The following is a 23,120-nucleotide window of genomic DNA, read 5'->3' on the forward strand; positions in this document are numbered from 1 at the left end:
ACTTTTTTGTAAGTCAGACCTTCCAGTGGGAACTGTGGTCACTGAACTGGGAAACCTAAATGCAATGGGAATAACTGAATCCTGGGGTGGCAGGGACCAAGTGGCAGCACTCAACCACCAAAGCAAGGTGAGCATAATTACCATAATGAACAGCAGAGTCAAAGTAGCAATCAGAGTAGTATGACTTGCACAAACCTATTGTGTTGGCTAGTTGATACGATGTTGCTAGAAGTGAAAAAAAGAAACCTACTACATTCTTAGTTGATCTATATAAGCAGAAAAGTGCTAGGTCAAGAGAATAAAGTCTATCCTGAATCATGAAGACTAACAGCCCCTCAATCACTCCCCAGACTTGAGCCAGTTTACAGACCCAGAATCCTTTGAATGCAGAAGATGATGGATCCCCTTGAGAGGACTCCAGTACACTACCAACATTTTACACCATTAATCTTTCTCCCAGCCTTCCCCAAAGGGGCCTTTTACTGGGTAACTATTCATTAGGTAAAAGAAAACAATCAGATCGTTCAGGGACTACTGGATATCGGCTCTGATCTGACACTAATTGCAAGAGACCCAAAATGTTACCACAGTCCAGAGTCAAAGTCGAGGTATGTAGAGGTCAGGCGATTAGTGGAGTTTTAGCTCAAGTCTGTCTTACTGTGGGTCCAGTGGGTCCCCAAGCCCATTCTGTGGTTAGCATAAGGTCAGCATGAAAATAAAGTTTCTTCTGAATATGGTGAAAGATATCAACCCTTGTCTTTGATACATGGAGCCACCATACTAGTGTGGAACTACTTAATTTGGGCTACTTACACACTTAAATTCTTGTGTATTTAGGCTACTATTTGGGGAATCTCTTATGTGTAGTTGAATGTAACTACTTAATCATATACCAATTAATCAATGATGATGCTCTAAAGGTCAAAAGCCATCACAAACTCTAACCACATTTAAAATCCATGGAGTTTAGTCCTCACATCCAGATCCACTGAATCTTATAATTCCTAATATTGCCTGCACATACTAACTGCCTTAAATCTTGCAAATCGATTCTGTCCAAAGCTGCTTTCTACCTAAGTCATAAGACCAACTATTAACTCCAAAATCCTAGCCTTAAGTCTCTCTTATTTCCTTTTATAAGCTACTCTGCTTGCCTCTCTGGATTTCTGTAAAAGAATAATGGATTTAACTGTTCCTAAATTTCAGATAAAGTGCTTCCTAGAATTACAAAGGATGTGAAGATAAAAGCAATGATGGATTCCATATAGTTCCATGCAAAATAATTACAATATCCCTTTTCATTATGTTAATACTTGCAAAAAAACTTCATTTACTGTAAAGAAAATAAGACCACATGAAAAAATAGAAGCTAAATATAAATCTAGTTTTCCGGTAAACAGTGATACTGGACTCTGGGTAATATTACTTTTTTTTCTTTTGCTTCTACATCCCAGAGCAGTACATACCTTTCTGGAATTATTAATCTTTTGAACCTATATTCCCTTCTTTTGCTTTTCTAGTCCTTTTAACAACCTTGCAATGAATTCCTCTATTAAAGTTCCTCTATTTGAAATTACTACGTTGATTTGTTTTTCTGACTGGACTCAGAGCCCTTAAGATACAGAAAATTGTTTGATTGATAGCTGTACTTCATTTACCTTTAGAAACTTTCATTTTGGCCGGGCACGGTGGCTCAAGCCTGTAATCCCAGCACTTTGGGAGGCCGAGACGGGCGGATCACGAGGTCAGGAGATCGCGACCATCCTGGCTAACACGGTGAAACCCCGTCTCTACTAAAAACTACAAAAAACTAGCCGGGCGAGGTGGCGGGCGCCTGTAGTCCCAGCTACTCGGAGGCTGAGGCAGGAGAATGGCGTAAACCCGGGAGGCGGAGCTTGCAGTGAGCTGAGATCTGGCCACTGCACTCCAGCCCAGGTGACAGAGCGAGACTCCGTCTCAAAAAAGAAAAAAAAAAAAAAAAGAAACTTTCATTTTACCATTCGAGAAACAGCTTAATTTAAATCACATTTCCAGTTTTTTTTGTTTTTTTTTTTTTGAGACAGAGTCTCGCTCTGTCACCAGGCTGGAGTGCAGTGGCACAATCTCTGCTCACTGCAACCTCCACCTCTCGGGTTCAAGCGATTTTCCTATCTCTGCCTCCTGAATAGCTGGGACTACAGGTGCACGCCACCACGCCCAGCTAATTTTTGTATTTTAGTAGAGATGGGGTTTCACCATGTTGGCCAGGATGGTCTCGATCTTTTAAACTCATGATCTGCCCCTGCCTCGGCCTCCCCAAGTGCTGGGATTACAGGCGTGAGCCAGCACGTCTGGCCTACATTTCCAGTTTAACTACAAATCCTGCCTTTAAGATTTCTAACCACCTACTGGCTTCCACGAAATAGGCCTGATCCTTCTCTTCACATAAGATGAAATGCTGCTGGTGTGAAGCTTAATCCCTTTTGCAACTGCAATCTCTGTCATCTCTTCATTTTTTTTGAGACAGGATCTCATTCTGTCACCCAGGCTGGAGTACAGTGGTGCAATCACAGCTCACTGTAACCTCAAACTACTGGGCTCAGGAAATCCTCCCAAGTAGGCTAGGACTATAGGTATGTACCACCACACCCTGGCTTATTTTTGGTAGAGACAGAGTATCACTATTTTGCATACGTTGGTCTTGAATTCCTGGCCTCAAGCGATCCTCCTGCTTCGGCCTCCCAAAGTGCTGGGATTATAGATGGGAGCCACCACGCCTAGCTCCTCTGTTGTTTCTTTTCTACAAGTCATGGCAAACGATTTGCTGGGCACAGTTTAGGAGATCTAGTCATCTATTTAATAAGGTGAAATTTGTAGATGGTCTAGACCCCTGGTCCCCAACCTTTATGGTACCAGAGACCAGTTTCATGGAAGACAATTTTCCCATGGGCTGAGATGGGAGGATGATTTTAGGATGATTCAGGTGCATTACATTTATTGTGCATTTTATTTCTATTATTATTACATTGCAATATGTAATAATTATACAACTCATCATAATGTAGAATCAGTGGGAGCCCTGAGCTGCTTTTCCTGCAACTAGACAGTCCCATCTGGGGGTGATGGGAAAAGGTGACAGATCATCATGCATTAGATTCTCATAAGGACCACACAACCTAGGTCCCTCTCACACACAGTTCACAATAGCGTTCATGCTCCTATGAGAATCTAAGGCTGCCGCTGACCCGACAGGAGATGGAGCTCAAGCAGTAACACAAGTAATGGGGAGCAGCTGTAAATACTGATGAAGTTTCGCTCGCTTGCTCACTCACTCACTCACCCACTCATTCACTCACTCACTCACTGCTCACCTCCTGCTGTGCAGCCCAGTTCCTAACCAGAATCAGTCTTTGGCCTGGGGTTTGGGGAGCCCTGCTGTAGAATAATTTCTATCTTCTTCCAGATGCCACCTCTTTGTTGAAGTAGTGGCATTACCAGTAGATAAGACACAAAAACAGAACAGGCCTCTTGGACCTGCCTGCATCCATAAATAGAAGAAACCTAAGATTACTCAGATCTCTGTTCTAGCTTCTTAGGCTATAACTAGACAGATGTTAGCTGGCCCAAGTCTGCTAGAAGAGTATTATGAGGGAGATAAAGTACAAAGTTCCACTTTAGTACTCAGGTTGTACCCAGGTATTCCCATGTAGAGTTTTCTTCCCCTCATCTGGTTTTATACTCAATAAAATTGAAAATTTCATTCTCTTCTGTTCTCCATTATCTATTTTTCAACTGGTTGAAGTAGAAGAGTAAGTAAGTGATTACAAACCCTCACACTCCAACACCATGAAAACACTTTGTTGGTTTGTTTTAGTTACATAAGTCATATAAATAACTTCCCCACACCAAAAATGCCCCTTCAAATTTAAAAAGGTGAACAAAATTCTTAGTTAACCACAGCATCTCAGTGTTGACTGGAACACTAGAGACCAAATTTAGTCTCTATATTACAGATAAGCAAACACACAGAAACAGAATAAAAGCTATAACATTTATTATAATAATATAACTACAGATAGTTCGAGTGAAAATAAAAGTACTATTTTCCAGCTGTTTATATCTTTTTGTACACTCAGTTCTTTTCATAATGTTATTATGTCTACCATATTATTTCAAGCCAATTTCATTGAACATTATTTCAAGGAACTCTTTGTGTGTTACAAGAAAGGTACAAGAGAAGTAGATACAACAGAAGGCTGAAGAAATCACTAAAGACTTGATAGAAAAGGTAAAGCCTAATCCTTAAGGACTGAGTAAGTAAGAAGTAGAAATAAGACAAAAGCCTTCCAAGACAGGGGAATAACATGAGCAAAGGCATGGAGGCAGAACCTAAAGAGACAGATATGATATAAAATAGAGTATGGTGTAAAGAAAGATTTGTCCCCAACACTATCTAGAACAGAACTTTTTGAGTGATATTTTCTTTTTTTTTTTTAGATGGAGTCTTGCTTTGTCGCCCAGGCTGGAGTGTAGTGGCACTATCTTGGCTCACTGCAAGCTCCGCCTCCCAGGTTCACGCCATTCTCCTGCCTCAGCCTCCCGAGTAGCTGGGACTACAGGCACCCGCCACTATGCTCAGCTAATGTTTTGTATTTTTACTAGAGATGGGGTTTCACCATGTTATAGCCAGGATGGTTTCGATCTCCCGGCCTTGTGATCCACCCGCCTCGGCCTCCCAAAGTGCTGGGATTACAGGCGTGAGCCACCGCACCCGGCCAAGTGATACTTTCATAAACACTTTCTGGGAAGAAATTAACATACCTGGTAAAAAGCATAATCCATTTCGGATAAATTTTAACAAGCTTAAGCAAACTCTTCTGGGAACTTATCTACGTACTCAGCTGACAGTTGCAAAGTCTAAAGATCTTTAACAAGTTATTATTTTCTTGTTTATCTAACCATTCTTGTTTTCCTATAAATGTCTCCACCAAGAAAGGAATCTTTGAATTGGCCTGGTTCATTTTAATCCCTGGCAGCAAGTCTGAAATAAAATTTCACACGTTCTCATAACTAAGTTTCTAAAATGCTTTTTTTAAGCAATGAAAAGACGAATATAAACATATTCATCAAATCCTAAAAGAGGAGTATTGGGACCACACTTCTTTAGTATGAGGGAATGTAACCAGAATAAAACAATAATATACTTAACAGCTCTGGCTTTCTCTTGCAAAGTCCAAAAAATATTCTGTACTCTTCTATTTGGCTCCAGACTCTTTTATTATGTTCATCAGGATAATGGGTAGAAAAAGGTACAGATCAGGAAAATGGCAAGAAAGGCTAGGAACTTTTACATTTAAAAAAAATGAGAGAAAGAGAGAGAATTCTTTAGCCAGGTGCAGTGGTGTGCTCACGTAGTCCTAGCTACTAGGGAGGCTGACGTGGCAGGATTGTCTGAGGCCAGGAGTTTGAGGCTACAGTAAGCTACAATTGTGCCACTGCACTCCAGCCTCAATATCAGAGCAAGACTCCGTCTCTACAAATCAAATCAAATTAAATTAAAAAGAAAGAAAGGGACAGAGAGAGAATTCTAGTAAAAGAAAAATAATAGATCCAGAAAACCCGAGGAGGAGAAAAAGAGCTAAGAACCAACGGGTCTTGCTTTAGGATGTGTTTTGTTTAATAATAAATCAGACAATATTCTGATGTACAGCAGCACTGTGGAAAATACAGAGAAGGGCAGATATGGGAAAAGAACAATTTAAGATGTTTTGCTGAGCATTAAGAATGTATTCTTAGGCTAGGCATGGTGGCTAATGCCTGTAATCCCAGCACTTTGGGAAGCTGAGGTGGGTGGATCACTTGAGGTCAAGAATTCAAGACCAGCCTGGCCAACATGGCGAAACCCTGTCTCTACTAAAAATACAAAAAGAAAAATTAGCCAGGCATGTTAGTGCAAGCTTGTAATTCCAACTACTCAGGAGGCTGTGCCAAGGGAATGGTTTGAACCCAGGAGGCAGAAGTTGCAGCGAGCTGAGATCGTACCATTGTACTCCAGCCTGGGTGACTGAGCAAAACTCTGTCTCAAAAATAAAAAATTAAAAATAAATCAAAATAAAACAAACATAAATAAATAAATAAGAAACGTATTCTTTGTTTTGTTTTGTTTTTGAGATGGAGTCTCACTCTGTCGTCCAGGTCGGAGTGCAGTGGCACGATCTCGGCTCACTGAAACATCTGCCTGTTGGGTTCAGGCAATTCTCCTGCCTCAGCCTCCCGAGCAGCTGGGACCACAGGCGTGTGCCACCATGCCTGGCTACTTTTTTGTATTTTTAGTAGAGACGGGGTTTCACAAGGCTGGTCAGGCTGATCTCGAACTCCTGACCTTGTGATCCACCCACCTCGGCCTCCCAAAGTGCTGGGATTACAGGCATCAGTCACCACACCCGGCCCAGTAAATGTATTCTTAATACTAATAGTAGGCTCCCAGCTGGGTCAGCCCACTCCTCTCTTGGAGTATATGCTTACTTCCTTAATAAAACTTTTGCTTACCTAAGTAGTTACATAGTACAAAAGGCAAAGACAAGCACATCTTAAATACATATTTAATGTCAAGAAAGGAAAAATAATTGCCCTATCACGTTAAAATGGAGGAGCAGAGAATTGAAATAGAAACAGACATGAAGAGCCAATAGTTTATTATGTTTCATATACTAACTCACAGAGACCTCTAGAAAATATGTGTTAAGTCTTAGACAACAACAATATACTCTCTACTAAGGCCAGCAGTGCGTGCCTATAATGCTGGAAGGGGAGACTGAGGCAGGAGGATCACTTGAGTTTGAGAACAGCACGGACAACATAGCAAGACCCTGTCTCTAAACAGAAAACCCAAGAAAAATATATTCTCCCCACATAGTTTTAGGATAGACAACAGGGATTAAATTTTGTAAAAATTAAATCCTTTGCGTATCTCTCTCAGTATCTTTCTCGCTATCTTTTAAAATAGTGAACAAAACTAAATTTAACTTTAAAATATAAACAATTTTACTAATTATCACTAAAATACTTACGATGGGCGATCCTCAAGAATCAGGGCAGTGGTAGAAAGTGGCTCAAATTCAAAATTCTTGCGTCTTGAAGACTGAGGTGGTGGTTTACAAGTCCTCCCCATTCGTGCTTCATATTCCTAGAGTAAATTAAAACATACCTTATGCAGAAACTGCTCCAACATAGTTTGTATTATTAAATCTGTATCATTAAGAGTATTATGCTATAATAAGAGATACATACAATTCAAAAAATAATTTGGTAAAAATATCAAGCAGACAAAAAATAAAAAAAATTTTTTGGGAGGTGGAGGGGAGTTGGGAGCTCATGCCTATAATTCCAACACTTGGGAGGCCAAGGTGGCAGGATTACTCGAGCTCATGAGTTCAAGATCAGCCTGGGCAAGGGACAACACCTCACCTCTACTAAAAACAAAACATAATGATAGTTTTGGATTTCAATCTACTATTACAAATAGATCTACTTACTCTAAATTTATTTATTTCTTAATTTATTTATATTTATATTTTTATTTTTATTTTTTGAGACGGAGTCTTGCTCTGTCGCCCAGGCTGGAGTGCAGGTGGCTGGATCTCAGCTCACTGCAAGCTCCGCCTCCCGGGTTTACGCCATTCTCCTGCCTCAGCCTCCCGAGTAGCTGAGGCAACAGGCACCCGCCACCTGACCCGGCTAGGTTTTTTTTTTGTATTCTTTAGTAGAGACGGGGTTTCACTGTGTTAGCCAGGATGGTCTCGATCTCCTGACCTCGTGATCTGCCCATCTCAGCCTCCCAAAGTGCTGGGATTACAGGCTTGAGCCACCGCGCCCGGCCCACAAATAGATCTACTTACTCTAAATTTAAACAACACTTTGCTAACACATCTTATTCAAAAATGTAGCCACAGACTGTCAAATATTTCACTAAAGAAACTTTCTATAGTATTCTTCTAATTCATCCAACCTGATAATCCTAAATTAATTTAATATAATATATGGTAAACACATTTAAATGTCTCTATTCAAGTATTCTTTCACAAATGTTCCCAAACTTCTGAAATTTATTTATAGAAATTTGCCAAAGATCAATACCAAGTTTACCAGCTTGCAAGTTTCAGTACTCACATTTTTTCCTTTCTAAAAAATTAAGCTAGCATCTGATCATCTCCAGGCACTAGTTATATTTTTCATTACATTCTCAAATATTACTCAATGATTTCATGAACTATGCAAGTCCACTGGTGGCAAGATAAGACCCTGATTTATATGAAGAAAATAAAATGCACTTAAAGTGGTCAGATATTTCACTTCTTAGTTGCTTAACTACAATTTCCTATAATTCTTTTAATACTATTGTTACATCCTTTCCAACTCAAAACCTATTTCTCCTTACTCAATCAGGCAATTGTAAAATGAGATCTGATAGTTTCGTACCTCTTAAAAATTTGATAATCTTGTTTTTCCTTTTTTTATTTTTGAGATGGAGTTTCACTCTTGTGGCCCAGGCTGGAGTGCAGTGGCATGATCTCGGCTCACTGCAACCTCTGCCTCCCGGGTTCAAGTGATTCTCCCACCTCAGCCTCCCGAGTAGCTGGGATTACAGGCATGTGCCACCAAGCCTGGCTAATTTTTTTTTTTTTTTTGTATTTTTAGTAGAGACAGGGTTTCTCCATGTTGGTTTCTCCATGTTGGTTTCAAACTCCTGACCTTGTGATCCACCCACCTCAGCCTCCCAAAGTGCTAGGATTACAGGCATAAGCCACCACGCCCGGCCTTGATGATCTTTTTGAAGCTTAACCTTAATTGAGATATTACTTTCAAAAAACAACTTACGTTGTCTTATAAACTTCAGCTTACCTTGTGGTTTCAGCCACTGTTATAAAGTTTCATATTCATCTTTAGTTCTGCATCTTCCCTTCCATCTACTATATCTACGCTCTGCTTATCTGAGAGTTCCCTTGCATCACCACACTGGGTTTTTAGAAACTTCTCCTCCAACAAATTATTTAGGATTGTGTGCACTTATGTTTATTAACTGTCATCTCAAAGAACCGCACAGCCATTCATAATCAAAAGCAATAATGTCACTCATTTCTTTTTGGCTTTTCCAATTTTCTTTCCTAATATCTAGAATATATATCTAATCATGCTCAATGTTTCTTTTCTTCATTACAAACTCCAACGTAATAAATTCCTTTTCTGCTGTTTTTCTTACTAAAAATTATAGAAAAATAACAAATTTGTTATAATTTAAATGATACTTCATTTTCCTACAATGTAACCTGGTTTCACTACCTAACAGAATACCATGAATGATATCCAATACAACATTTTTCCATGCAAACAAAGGCTATGCACATAGACAGCAAAATCAAACTTTTAAACCAATATATTAATAACAACTAACATTGACTGACACTATGTAACCATGCACTGTCAGTCCCCTCCCAGTGAAGAAAAACTGAGGCACAAAGATGTATACTCACTTGCTGAAGGTCATTACCAGCAGGCAGTTTGGCTCCAGAGCCTGCCTTTTAATGATCTATTATCTTGCTATATTAACAGGCAGTAAAGTAGCTATGTATGACATTAAATTTTTTTTTTTTTTTTTTTTGTAGAGATGGGATCTCCTTAGGTTGCCAAGGCTGTTCTTGAACTCCTGGGCTCAAGCAATTCTCCTGCCCTGTCTCCCAAAGTGTCAGGATTATGGGTATGGGCCACTGTGCCTGGCTGATGAAAATTTAAAAGAATGAGATTCATAAAATCATTCAGTGAAAGGCTCATTGGGGTAGATCAGACTGACAATGCCTGAATCCCCAATCCACTTAAATATCACAAAAGGAGATCCCCAGACAGTATATTTCTTGTATGATGCAATATAAAGTATACATTACCATTCTTGAAATATTCTTGCCAAAAGAAAAATCAAAGTTAAATATAATTAAGCCTATAGAACTGTGTTCTCCAATATGGTGGCCAAAGTTAGTAATAACCAAATAAGCTAATACATATTTGAATATGCATAAAATTATTAAGGAAGTATTAAGAGGTTCTCCTCTGGACAGTGAGGTTAGAAATGAAGGGCTTTTGGTTTACCTTATGAAACCAGTGTTGATTGGCTTTGTAAACAACAAAAAATAAAGTATATTTTACGAGAGATCACTCATGGCCATGGTGGATGACTGATAAAGATCTTACTAAAGAGGTGGGATCAGAACTGGAGCAAAAATGATGGGTACTGATAGGCAGAAAGAATTAAAAGAACAGGTCAGTGGGAGCAAGCAAAGGCATGGATCAGGGAAAGACATTAATCTCACTTAATAGGAAAAATGATGAGAAATAAGATTAGAAAGGGGTGGGTTAAATTACAGGGCCTTTCACTGGCTAAAATATTTGGACTTAATCATGAACAAAATGGAAAATCACTGCAAGTTTGGATAAAGCCAATTTTGATGAAAGCTGTCCTTTATAAAACATGAATTAAGTATACATTGAATGTATAAAGCAACTCAAAATGAAGCAGCTAGAATATAATTTATGTATCTAAGAGAGGAATGAGCTTTTTTTTTTTTTTTTTTTTTTTTTTTTTTGGAAATACAGAGTCTTGCTCTATTGCCCAGGCTGGAGTGCAGCGGCACAATCTCAGCTCTCTGCAACCTCCACCTCCAGGGTTCAAGCCATTCTCCTGTCTCAGCCTCCCGAGTAGCTGAGATTACAGGCATGTGCCACCATGCCTGGCTAATTTTTGTATTTTTTGTAGAGACAGGGTTTCACCATGTTGGCCAGGCTGGCCTCGAACTCCTAACCTCAGATGATCCACCCACCTCAGCCTCCCAAAGTGCTGGGACTACAGGTGTGACCACCACGCCCGACCTAGGAATGAGTTTTGTACAGAATTGTCACTCAAACATCATTCACATAAGAAGTTGTATTCTAGCACTTTCCACATAGATTCTTGTCATAAAAGTGCTGTAAAATTCTAGACAGTAATAATAATAAGCTTTAAAACATTGTATGAGCTCATCTTCATCAGAAAATAGCACAGATTTCCATATCAAAATAACTTAAATATTTGCTGAATAAATTAAACATACCATCTTTTTTTTTTTTTTTGAGACAGAGTCTCGCTCTGTCGCCCAGGCTGGAGTGCAGTGGCCAGATCTCAGCTCACTGCAAGCTCTGCCCCCCGGGTTCATGCCATTCTCCTGCCTCAGCCTCCTGAGTAGCTGGGACTACAGGCGCCCGCCACCTCAACCGGCTAGTTTTTTTTTTTTTTTTTTTTTTTTTGTATTTTTTAGTAGAGACGGGGTTTCACCGTGTTAGCCAGGATGGTATCGATCTCCTGACCTCATGATCCGCCCGTCTCGGCCTCCCAAAGTGCTGGGATTAAGCCCACCACACCTGTGGGCTTGAGCCACCACACCTGGCCAAACATGCCATCTTAATGCAATCAGAATTACAAATTATATAGCAGTACTCCTGGATAAAAAAATAAAAAGTAAAAAAAAAAAATTACAAATTGTATTAGAAATAATACAGCTGGGCATGGAGGTTCACGCCTATAATCCCAGCACTTTGGGAGGCCGAGACGGGCAGCTCACTTGATGAGCCTAGGAGTTCAAGACCAGCCTGGGCAACATGTTGAAATCCTGTCTCTACAAAAAATACAAAATTAGGCCGGGCGCAGTGGCTCAAGCCTGTAATCCCAGCACTTTGGGAGGCCGAGACGGGTGGATCACGAGGTCAGGAGATCGAGACCATCCTGGCTAACACGGTGAAACCCCGTCTCTACTTAAAAATACAAAAAAAAAACTAGCCGGGCGACGAGGCGGGCGCCTGTAGTCCCAGCTACTCGGGAGGCTGAGGCAGGAGAATGGCGTAAACCCGGGAGGCGGAGCTTGCAGTGAGCTGAGATCCGGCCACTGCACTCCAGCCTGGGTGGCAGAGCAAGACTCCGTCTCAAAAAAAAAAAAAAAAAAAAATACAAAATTAGCCAAGTGTGGTGGTATGCGCCTCTAGTCCTCAGCTACTTGGGAGGCTGAGGTGGGAGATCACTTGAGCCAGGTTGTGGAGGCTATAGTGGGACATAATCATTCCACTGCACTCCAGCCTGGGTGACAGAGTGAGACCTTCTCTCAAAAATAATAATAATTATCAAATATTAACACTAGTACTTTCAAAATTCATCACAAGATTATATGCTATTCATTAAGATGTTTTTGATTATATATAACAGAAAACCCAACTCAAACAGGTTTAGGCAAATTTATCAGTTCTTAAAACTGAATATTCCATACAATCAGTTAACTTTGGACTCCGTTTGACCAAGAGGTTCACAGCATAAACATCAATCAGCAACTCCACTTCTCTACTGTTCTCTCAGTTCTGCCCTCCTCCATGTGATTTGAAGATGTAATGAGAAATTCAAATAAGTACTGATTTCCATCTACATTCCTAAAAGTTATGTATATACAAATTGGCCAAAAAAAAAAAAAAATTCTTCAGGGACATAGGGTAGACTCCCACTTGGTGAACTGGGTAATTCACACCAACTTTCTTGCTGCAATCTCTGCAGTCCCTGACAAAGGGGGAACAAACAAGATGAGCCTGAGGATCACTCAACTGTTGTGCCTGGAGACAATACTGAATGAACATCAGGGCAGGAAGGGGGACCCCAAAGGAAGTTTGACTTTTAGTTTGGAAAGGCCAAAGGGCTAGAATTTTGGGGACACAGTAGTAGAAAAGAAAGTGTCCCATCAAGAAAGAACTCCAGGTCCTGCACAGTGGCTTACCCCTGTAATCCCAGCAATTTGGGAAGGGAGGCGAGTGGATTACTTAAGGTCAGGAGTTTGAGACCAGCCTGGCCAACTTGCTGAAACTGTCTCTACTAAAAATACAAAAATTAGCTGGGCGTGGCGGCATGTGCTTGTAGTTCCAGGTACTTGGGAGGTTGAGGCAGGAGAATCACTTGAACCCAGGAGGCGGAGGGCTGCAGTAAGCCAAGATCGCCCCACTGCCCTCCAGTCTGAGTGACAGAATGAGACTCCATCTCAAAAAAAAAAAAAAAAAAAAAAAAAAAAAAAAGGAAAAACTCCAGAAACCGACATAGCAGTATTCTTGAATCTTTAGCTGAATACTGATCTACACATGTGTACCATAAAACCCTACAAAGCTGGGCAAAGGAGAACTTTCGGGGAAAGAACAACAACCTGAGGAGCTATAAGCAAAACACTTTCCAGAGCTTACCCAGGGGTGAGAATTACTCACATTATCACCCACCAGAATAAAAAGTCATCACTGGGAATACACAAAACATTCAGGAGAAACCCAGAAGGTCTCTTCTTTGTTGGATGTAAGACACTGTGAATTTTAGATTGCTGAGGGCTGAATGATGTTTGATTTTGTTCTGTCCAGAAGTCAAGCTTCTTGTGCACCAGTCTGAATATTTTACGGCTTATTTACAAACATTTTTTAGTTCATGTCTAACGTAATTTTTCCTTTGAGCTAATTTATCCCATAACTAAGAAATTATCAATGAACTTACTTTGTTCTGCAATGTTTAATCTGTGATCAATGTCACCCAGTAAAATGTTCACTTTAGATCTTGCATATTAAAAACTGTAGCATTGTTATCAATGAACTTGAGAACAGAGCAACAGAAACTATCCAAAAGTAAGCAAAGAAAGGGGAAAAAATTGAAGAAATATAAGCAGAGCTTTAGGGAACAATATCAAGCAGCCTAAATTATGTGTAATTGGAGTCTAGGTACAAGGGAAAACAACATTCAAGAAAATAATGGCTGAAATGTTGTCAAACTACACCCACAGACCCAAGAAGTTCAATAAATTCTAGGCGGAATATAGATAAAACCATACCAAAAGACATCATAATTATTTACTAAAATATAATGTTAAGAAGAATAGTTTAAAAGCAGCCAGAAAAAAAGCACTTATGTAGAAAAGACTGAATGTGAAAAGGATTATAAGACTTTTCCCTGAAAATTATTCCAGTCAAAAGACAATAGAAAAATCTTTAAATTGCTAAAGGAAAAAAAAAATGGAGAGGGAACATCTATCAAACTTAGAATCCTATACCAGAGAAAATATCTTTCATAAGTGAAAGCAAAATAAAAATATTTTCAGACAAGCAATAGCTAAGAGAATTTGTTGTCAGCAGATCAGCAATATAATTTCAAGAAAATTATTCAGGCAGAAAGTATGTATCACATGAAAACATGAACATACACAAAGAGATAAAAAGCACCAAAAATAATAAATATGGACAAATAAAAAAGTCAGTTTTCTCATTTCTTAAAATTAGAGAATATTTGATCATTTAATACAGAAATATACTGGTAAATGTAAACAAGGAGTTTACAGCACAAAAGTTAGAAAGGAGGTAACAGCAGCACACTGTTGTAAGGTTCTTCCATTATACTCAAGTGCTATAAAGTTATTTGAAGGTAGACCATGATAAATTAAAGATAAGTATCATAAAAGCCCTAATTGGGAGGCTTCTCGATATGTAATCAGAAGACCTATGTGTTCAGGAGATGCTTTCATGGGGTCTGCAAAGTCAGAGCTATATTCCTAATAGTGTTAATAGTTTGTCACTGCATTGATAATTGTACTAATGGTGCTCAGCAATGTTGCATAAAATTGTCAGTAGCCTGGGCAATATAGTGAGACACTGTCTCTACAAAAAATTAAAAAATTAGCCAAGTATGGTTGCATGGGCATAGGGGTGGGGGGGGGTGCTGAAGTGGGAGGATCACTTGAGCCCTGGAGGTTAGGTTACAGTGAGCTATGAGCTCACTGCTGCACTCCAACCTGGGCAACAGAGACTATCTCAAAAACAAAAACTCTCAGTGCTCCATCACAAATCAAAGCAATAGCACTACTGATCACTGTATTCTTCAAGATATGCACTGAAGGATTTAAAAAAAGAGGGGGCAGTGGCCAGATTCATTTAAGAATGTCTATGACAAAACCGTAAAAATTATTAATTGTATTAAATATTTATATATGAGTAAACATCTTCTTAACATTCTGTGTGACAAAAGGAAAAGTACAGGGCCAGGCAAGGTGGCTCATGCCTATAACCCCAGCACTTTGGGAGGCCGAGGCGGGCAGATCAGCTGAGGTTGGGAGTTTGAGACCAGCCTGACCAACATGGAGAAACTCCGTCTCTACTAAAAATACAAAAAATAGCCGGGTGTGGTGGTGCATGCCTGTAATCCCAGCTACTGGGGAGGCTGATGCAGGAGAACCGTTTGAACCCAGGAGGCAGAGGTTGCAGTGAGCCGAGATTATGCCATTGCACTCCAGTCTGGGCAACAAGAGCGAAATTCTGTCTCAAAAAAGAAAAGGAAAAGTACCGATAAAGAACTCAATTACACACTTGTGCAAAGGAAAAGCACTTGTGCAATTATTTAAGTTCTAAACTGAACAAATGTCTTTTTCAAGAACACTACTTTTATTTAAAATACTGACTGCAAACTGCAGTGGCAGTTATTTCCTAAAATTTAGACAAAGTGGGCCCTTCATCTCCATATTTCTCCCGGGTAAACCCAGTCAAGTCATAAGGAAATCATGAGAGAAACCCAAATTGAAGACCATTCTAGAAAATAATAGACCAGTACTCTTCAAAAGTGTCAAGTTCATTAAAAAAAGGAAAGATGACAAACTGTCAAAAGCTATAGAAACCAAGGAATTGTGATAGCAAAATATAATGTGGTATTCCAGATTAGACACTGAAAGAGAAATAGGTCTTTAATAGAAAAATTGGTGAAATCCAAGTGAAGTCTGCAGTAATCTACCAAAGTCAGTTTTCTGAGTTTTGACAAATGTACAGGGTAATAGATGTTAACATTAGGAGAAACTGAATGAGAGGTATTTAGGAATTCTCTGTATTATTTTTTTCAAAATCACAATAATAAAGTTATTCCAAAATCTAAAGTTATTCCAAAATCTAAAGTTATTCTGTAAATCTAAAGTTATTCCAAAATAAAAAGTTTATTAAAACAAATAAAAAAGGATGAAGTGTGCCAGTGATTTTTAAGGAAAGCAACTGAAAATAAGTATTGCCAATAATAAAATCCAGCCTTTCAGTAAGAATTAAAATGCTGTGAACTTGTAAATGCCACTATATATATATGTGTGTGTGTATATATGCATGTGTATCTATATATACACATATACACACACACACATATAGAGAGACCAGCAATATAATTTCAAGGACCAGCAATATAATTTCAAGTAAATTATTCATGCAAAGAATATGTATCACATGAAAACATGAATATACACAAAGAGATGAAAAAAAAGCACCAAGAATAATAAATATGGACAAATAAAAAAGACAGTTTTCTCATTTCTTAAAGTTTTAGAGAATATAGCCGGGCGCGGTGGCTCAAGCCTGTAATCCCAGCACTTTGGGAGGCCGAGACGGGCGGATCACGAGGTCAGGAGATTGAGACCATCCTGGCTAACACGGTGAAACCCCGTCTCTACTAAAAAATACAAAAAACTAGCCGGGCGAGGTGGCGGGCGCCTGTAGTCCCAGCTACTCGGGAGGCTGAGGCAGGAGAATGGCGTAAACCCGGGAGGCGGAGCTTGCAGTGAGCTGAGATCCGGCCACTGCACTCCAGCCCGGGCGACAGAGCGAGACTCCGTCTCAAAAAAAAAAAAAAAAAAAAAAAAAAAAAAAAAAAAAAAAAAGTTTTAGAGAATATGTGGTCATTTAATACAGAAATATACTGGTAAATGTAAATAAGGAGTTTACAGCACAAAAGTCAGAAAGGAGGTAACAGCAGTACGCTGTTGTAAGGTTCTTACATGTAAGGTTCTTACAAAAGTAAGACCCAACTATATGCTATTTATAAGAAACCCACTTTAAATATAAAGACAGACACAAGAATAAAAGGATGAAAACAGAAATGTCTGCAAAATATTAACTGGAAACAAGCTCCAGTGGCTAATAAAGTCAGATAAAAACTTCATAAAGGCAAATTTTACCAAAGCAAAAAGGACGTATCATTGATGGTAAAGGGAGCAATTCACCAAGACAACGTCAAAACAAAGCTTCAAAAAACAGGAAATAAAAATTGACAGAAACGAAAGGAGAAATAACCAAGTAAATTACGGTGGAGATTTTATTGCTCTTCTCTCAGTAACTGGTAGAAAAAGCAAAAAAATTTAAAAATATAAAAAATGTAACACTACCATCTTACATGACCTAAACTGACATTTATAGAATACTTCACTCAACATCTGCAAAATATACACTGTTTTCAAGTACACAAGGAACGTTCAGTAAGACAAGCTATATTTGGGGCATAAATAAGTCTCAATAAATTGAAGAAAAACTGAAAATGCATAACATATATTGTCTGTTATGGTTTGAATATTTGTCCCTTCCAAAACTGGTGTTGAAATTTAATCCCCAGTGTGATAGTACTGGGGATGGGGGGAGGCTTTAAGAGGCAATTTGGTCAGGAGGGCTAATGGATTAATCTGTTCACAGATTAACATATTATCATGAGAGTGGGACTGGTAGCTTTATAAGAAAAGGAAAAGAGACCTGAGCTCGTATGTTCAGCTCCCTTGCCACATGACACCCTGCATCGCCCTGGGACTCTGCAAAGTTCCAACCAGTAAGAGGACTCTCACCAGATGGAGCCCCTCGACCATGGACTTTTCATCCTCCGTAACTGTAAGAAATAAATTCCCTTTCTTTATAAATTACTCAGTTCCCAATATTCTGTCATAAGCAACGAAAATGGACTGAGACACTGACCATCCATAATTAATCATTTACAAAAACATATCTGTAAAATCCCAAGATATTTTAAAAGTAAAATAACATACTTCTACATAATCATAAGTAAAGGCAGTAACAAAAGGAAAGGAAAAATATCTTGCATTGAGTGAAAATGAAAACACTGAAATTTATGGAACGCAGCTAAAGCATAGCTAGAGGAAAATCTGTAGCTTAAAATACATTAAAAAGATAAAAGGTCTAACATGAATGACCCACCTCAGAAAACTAGAAAAAAGCAATATAAATCCAAAGCAAGTGGATAGTAAATAATGAAGAACAGAAATCAATGAATAGAACATACAAAACCAAGAAGTAAAAATCAGTGAAACAAAAGGTGTTTCTTTTAAAACATAATAAAATTGATAAACTCCTAGTAAAACTGATCAATGAAAAAGAGAAGATAAAAACTGCCAAAATCAGGAATGCAAGAGACATCATCACTATCCACATTTGTATTACATACCTAGCAGACATTTAAAAAAAAAGAAAATATGAATAATTTCATTGTAATAAATCCAACAACATAGATGAAATAAAAAAATCTGTTGAAAGACATGTTACCAAAGCTGACTCAAGAAGAAACAGAAAACTTGAATAGCCCAGTCTGAGGTCAAGAAAAACATTAAGTTTATAACTAAAAATATGCTCAACAACAAAAAACTTCCACACTTCACTTAGATCAGTAATTCTCAACTGGGGTTGACTTTGCCCCCTTGAGGACATCTGACAATGTCTAAGACATTTCGGTTGTCACAATGAGAAGTGAAGGGGAGTAATTACTACCGGAATTCTTACAGGCCAGGGATACCACTAAATATCCTATATGTAACAGGAAAACTCCTCACAATATTTACATTTAGATCATTTACATTTACATATACACGACCTAAAATGTCAAAAGTGCTGAGGTTGAGAAACCTTGGCTTAAATTATTTCACTGGTAAATTCTGTCAAATGTTTAGGGAAGAAATAACACCAATGTACACAAATTATTTCAGAAAATAGAAAAGAAACAATCCTCAACTTATTAAATGATGATTGTATTATCCCAACACCAGAATCTGACAAAGGCATTAAAAGAAAATTACAGACTGGCATCCCTCATGAATATGGAAGCAAAAATCCCTAACATAACATTAGCAAACTGACTTCTGGACTTCCACTCCAGCATGTATACAGCTTAGAAATTGCCATTCCAGGACAGCTGTGGTGGCTCACACCTATAATCCCAACATTTTGGGGGGTCAAGGTGGGAGGATCTTTTGAGGCCAGGAGTTCAAGAAGTTGCCACTGCATCCTAACAAGTAAAAACCTAAGCAAACTGAAAAATTAATAATTATTCTTAGATTCATCAGAGACATGAAGCCACAGAGAAAACCACTGCCCCAAAACTGCAGAGACAAACACATAAAGGAGAATCACAACTTAGCAGAGCAGACACCCAGAGGCTGAAACCTCTGGCAGTGCTGGAGTAGGAAAACATAAACTGTAATAGACAAACTGTTGGAGGCTCAGCGTGGACAAGTCTGATGTTAGAACTGCAGGGGATATGCAGGTATTTAAAAAAGGAAAAAAATAAAACAAAACTCCAGGAGGACCCAGCTGCATACACTTTTGTGAGTTTTACCTCCAGGAACTCTACCAGGTCCTCAGAGTGAGTACTGTGGGGGAGAAATCCCCTTGTGCTTTTGGCAGGAGAGGAAAAGTAATTATTTTGAAATACTCCTTTACATTCTGTTCTTAACAAGGTCTGCCCTCGGGAGAAACTATTTTACCAGAACCTTACCTGCTCCAACCTAACTAGGGGAAGGGAAATACACAACTCCAGCTCCCTCTGGCCATTCTGTCCTGTCAAAGAGGGGAAAAAAAAAACAAAACAGAACACTATGAAGCGTATCATTCAGGGGTACAGGTTCACCAAAAGATTAAGACCTAATCATAGGACTATAGAATGCTTCCCCTTTTCCCACACCTTACCACTACCTTACTAAAAGCCTACTTACCAGTTCCTTTTATCCACTACATTCTATCTACCTTTCAGCAAAAATTATATGGCATACTAAATGGTAAAAAAAAAAAAAAAAAAAAAAAAAAAACACGGTCTAAAGAGACTAAACAAGCATTAGAACCAGAGTCAGATATGATAGGAATGTTGGAATTATCAAACCAGAATTTGTTTTAAAGAGAACTATGAGCAGTGCACTAAAGGCTTCAATGGAAAAAGTAGACAACATGCAAGAATAATGTAAAAGATGGACATTTTAAGAAATAACCAAAAAGAAATATTAAAGATTTAAAAACTGGAACAGAAATAAAGAATTCCTTTGATGGGTTCATTAGCAAATTGGACATGGTTGAGACAGGATCTCTGAACTTGAGGTATGACAACAGAACTTTCAAAACTGAAAAGCAAAGAGAAAAAAGACTGGGAAAAAAAGTACAGAGTATCCAAGAACACTGGGAAAACTACAAAGGACAAGAGAGAGGGGAGGAGAAGAGAGACAGAAGGAAGAAGAAATATCTAGAGCAATATGGACTGAGAAGTTCCCCCAAATTAATGTCAACACCAAACCAAAGATCCAGAAAGCTCAGAGAACATCAAATAGGATAAACATACATTTAAAAACCCCTACTTCTAGCCATATTGTATTCAAATTTCAGAAAATCAAAGATCAAAAAATCTTCAAAGAAGGCAGAGGGAAAAACACCCTACCTATAGGAGCAAAGATATGAACTTATCCTCAGAAATGCAAGTAAAGAGTAGAGAGAAATATTTAAAGTGCTGAGAGAAAAAAAATTGCAAGCCTAGAATTCTGTATCCTGCAAAGTTATCCTTCAAAAGTGAAGGAAAAAAACTTTCTGGGACAATTATTAAGGAATTTGTTTGACAGTAGACCTGCCTTGCAAGAAAATGTTAAAAGAAGTTCTTCCTAAAGAAGGTGTTTTTCTTATTCTTCTTTTTTGTTTTTTGTTTTGAGACGGAGTCTCACTCTGTTGCGCAGGCTGGAGTGCAGTGGCGTGATCTCAGCTCACCTCAACCTCCGCCTCCCAGGTTCAAGCGATTCTCCTGTCTCAGCCTCCCAAGTAGTTGGGATTACAGGCGTGTGCCACCATGCCCGGCTAATTTTTGTATTTTTAGTGGAGACAGGGTTTCACCATGTTGGTCAGGCAGGTCTCAAATTATTCTTATTCTTAATTGATCTAACAGAAAACAGTTTTCTTATTCTATTTTCTGTTGCTTATAACAGAATACCTAAAATTCAAAGGAATTTATTTCTTAACAGTTACAGAGGGTTAGAAGTCCAAGGTCAAGGGGCTACATCTAATGAGAATCCTCTTGCTGATGGGGACGCTCTGTAGAATCCTGAGGTGGTGCAGAGCATCATGCGGTGAGGGGCTGAGCATGCTAGCTCAGATCTTGCTTCCTCTTCTTATAAAGTCACCAGTCCCATTCCTATGATAATCCAATAATCCATTAATCTATTAATGGATTAATCCTGTAAAATAGATTAATCCTCTTAAAGAATTAATCGCCTCTTAAAGGCCCCACCTCTCAATACTGCCACAGTGGGGATTGCATTTCAACATAAATTTTAGAGGGCATATACATTCAAACCATAGCAACAGTTTACTCAAAATAATAGCAGCAATAAGGTGTTTAATTATGTATGCTCATGTGTGTGTATGCTCACATGCGAGTAAAACGAATGGCAGTAATAAAAGGGATGGGCAGCATGAATTAGGAATGTTTTGTTATTACAAGGTATTTGCATTACACATGAAACTCCACTTTCAGGTACAGTGTTACCTGAAAGTGGAGTTGGCTTAGCTATAAATACATACTGCAAACTCCAGGACAACCACCAAAAAAAGTTTTAAAAAAAGAAGTATAACTGATATGCTAAGAAATGGGAGAAAATGGAATAATATAAAATGTTCAATTAAAACTAAAGACTGAAAAGATGTGGAAGACAAAACCGGAAACAAATTATAAAGGCAACAACTAACAAACAGTAACAGAAATGAGAGATAATAATCCAACTATATCAATAATCACTTTAAATATCAATGGTCTAAATGCACCAGTTAAAACACAGAGAGGCCAAGCACAGTGGCTCATGCCTATAATCCCAGAACTTTTGGAGGCCACAGCGGGGGGACCATTTGAGGCCAAGAGTTTGAGGCTGCAGTGAGCTATGACTGCACCACTGCATTCCAGCCTAGGCAACAGAGCAAGATTCTGTCTCAAAAATAAAACAAAACAAACAAACAAATGAAAAAACAGAGACTGTCAAAGTGTATCACAAAACAAGGCCCAGCCATATGTTGTCTACAAAAAAACCCACTCTAAGTTGAACAATGAGAACACGTGGATACAGGGAGAACAACAACACACACACATACAGGGGCCTGTCAGGGGGTGGGGGGATAAGGGGAGGGAGAGCATTAGGACAAATACCTAATGCATTCAGAGCTTAAAACATAAATGATGGGTTGATAGGTGCAGCAAACAACCATGACACATGCACACCTACGTAACAAACCTGCACATTCAGCACATGTATCCTGGAACTTAAAGTAAAATTAAGTTAAATTTTTTAAAACCCCACTTTAACTATAAAGGCACATACAGATTTTTAAAAAAGGATGGAGAAAGATATACCATCCCAACACTAATCAAAGACAACAGGAGTAGCAATAGTAATCTTAGACAGAGCAGACTTCAGAGCAGGGAACGTTATCAGGAATAAAGAGGGGCATTACATAATAAAGTGGTTAATAATCCAAGAAGACATAACAATTCTTATCATGTATGCAACTAAAAACAAAGTGGTCAAGATACATGAGGCAAAAACGAGTAGAACTACAAGGAGAAACAGATGAATCTACTATTACACTGGAAAACTTTAAAGCCTCTATCAGAAATAGACAGATCCAGCAGTCGGAAAATCAGTAAGAACATAGCTGAACTCAACAGTACCATCAGTCAACTGCATGTAATTGACATCTGTAGACTACTGCATCCAGCAACAGCAGATGAAACATTCTTCTCAAGCTAACATGGAACATTGACCAAAAGACTATATTCTAGGCCACAAAATACACCTTAACAAGTTTAAAATAACAGAAATCATAAAATGTCTGCTCTCAGATCTCAATGAAATTAAACTAGAAATTGACAGACAGAGATTCCTGAAAAATCCCCAAATACTTGGAGATTAAACAACACAGTTCTAAATAACACATGTGTCAAAGAAGAAATCTTAAGGGTA

The 23,120-nt window shown here is 38.6% G+C and overlaps 1 protein-coding gene across 2 annotated transcripts in view; it reads right to left on the reverse strand.

Moving 5' to 3' along the window:
• The window catches only part of TBC1D12 (TBC1 domain family member 12), a 149,376-nt gene that overhangs the window by 64,689 nt on the left and 61,567 nt on the right, over window positions 1-23,120 (reverse strand). For both annotated transcript variants that reach the window (XM_010368128.2, XM_030941414.1), the window contains exon 3: window positions 7,050-7,165. In XM_010368128.2, the coding sequence (XP_010366430.1) occupies window positions 7,050-7,165 (116 nt within the window). The remainder of the gene's footprint in view (window positions 1-7,049; window positions 7,166-23,120) is intronic.

The sequence above is a fragment of the Rhinopithecus roxellana genome, chromosome 11, assembly GCF_007565055.1.
Source record: "Rhinopithecus roxellana isolate Shanxi Qingling chromosome 11, ASM756505v1, whole genome shotgun sequence".
Taxonomy (NCBI): Eukaryota; Metazoa; Chordata; class Mammalia; order Primates; family Cercopithecidae; genus Rhinopithecus; species Rhinopithecus roxellana.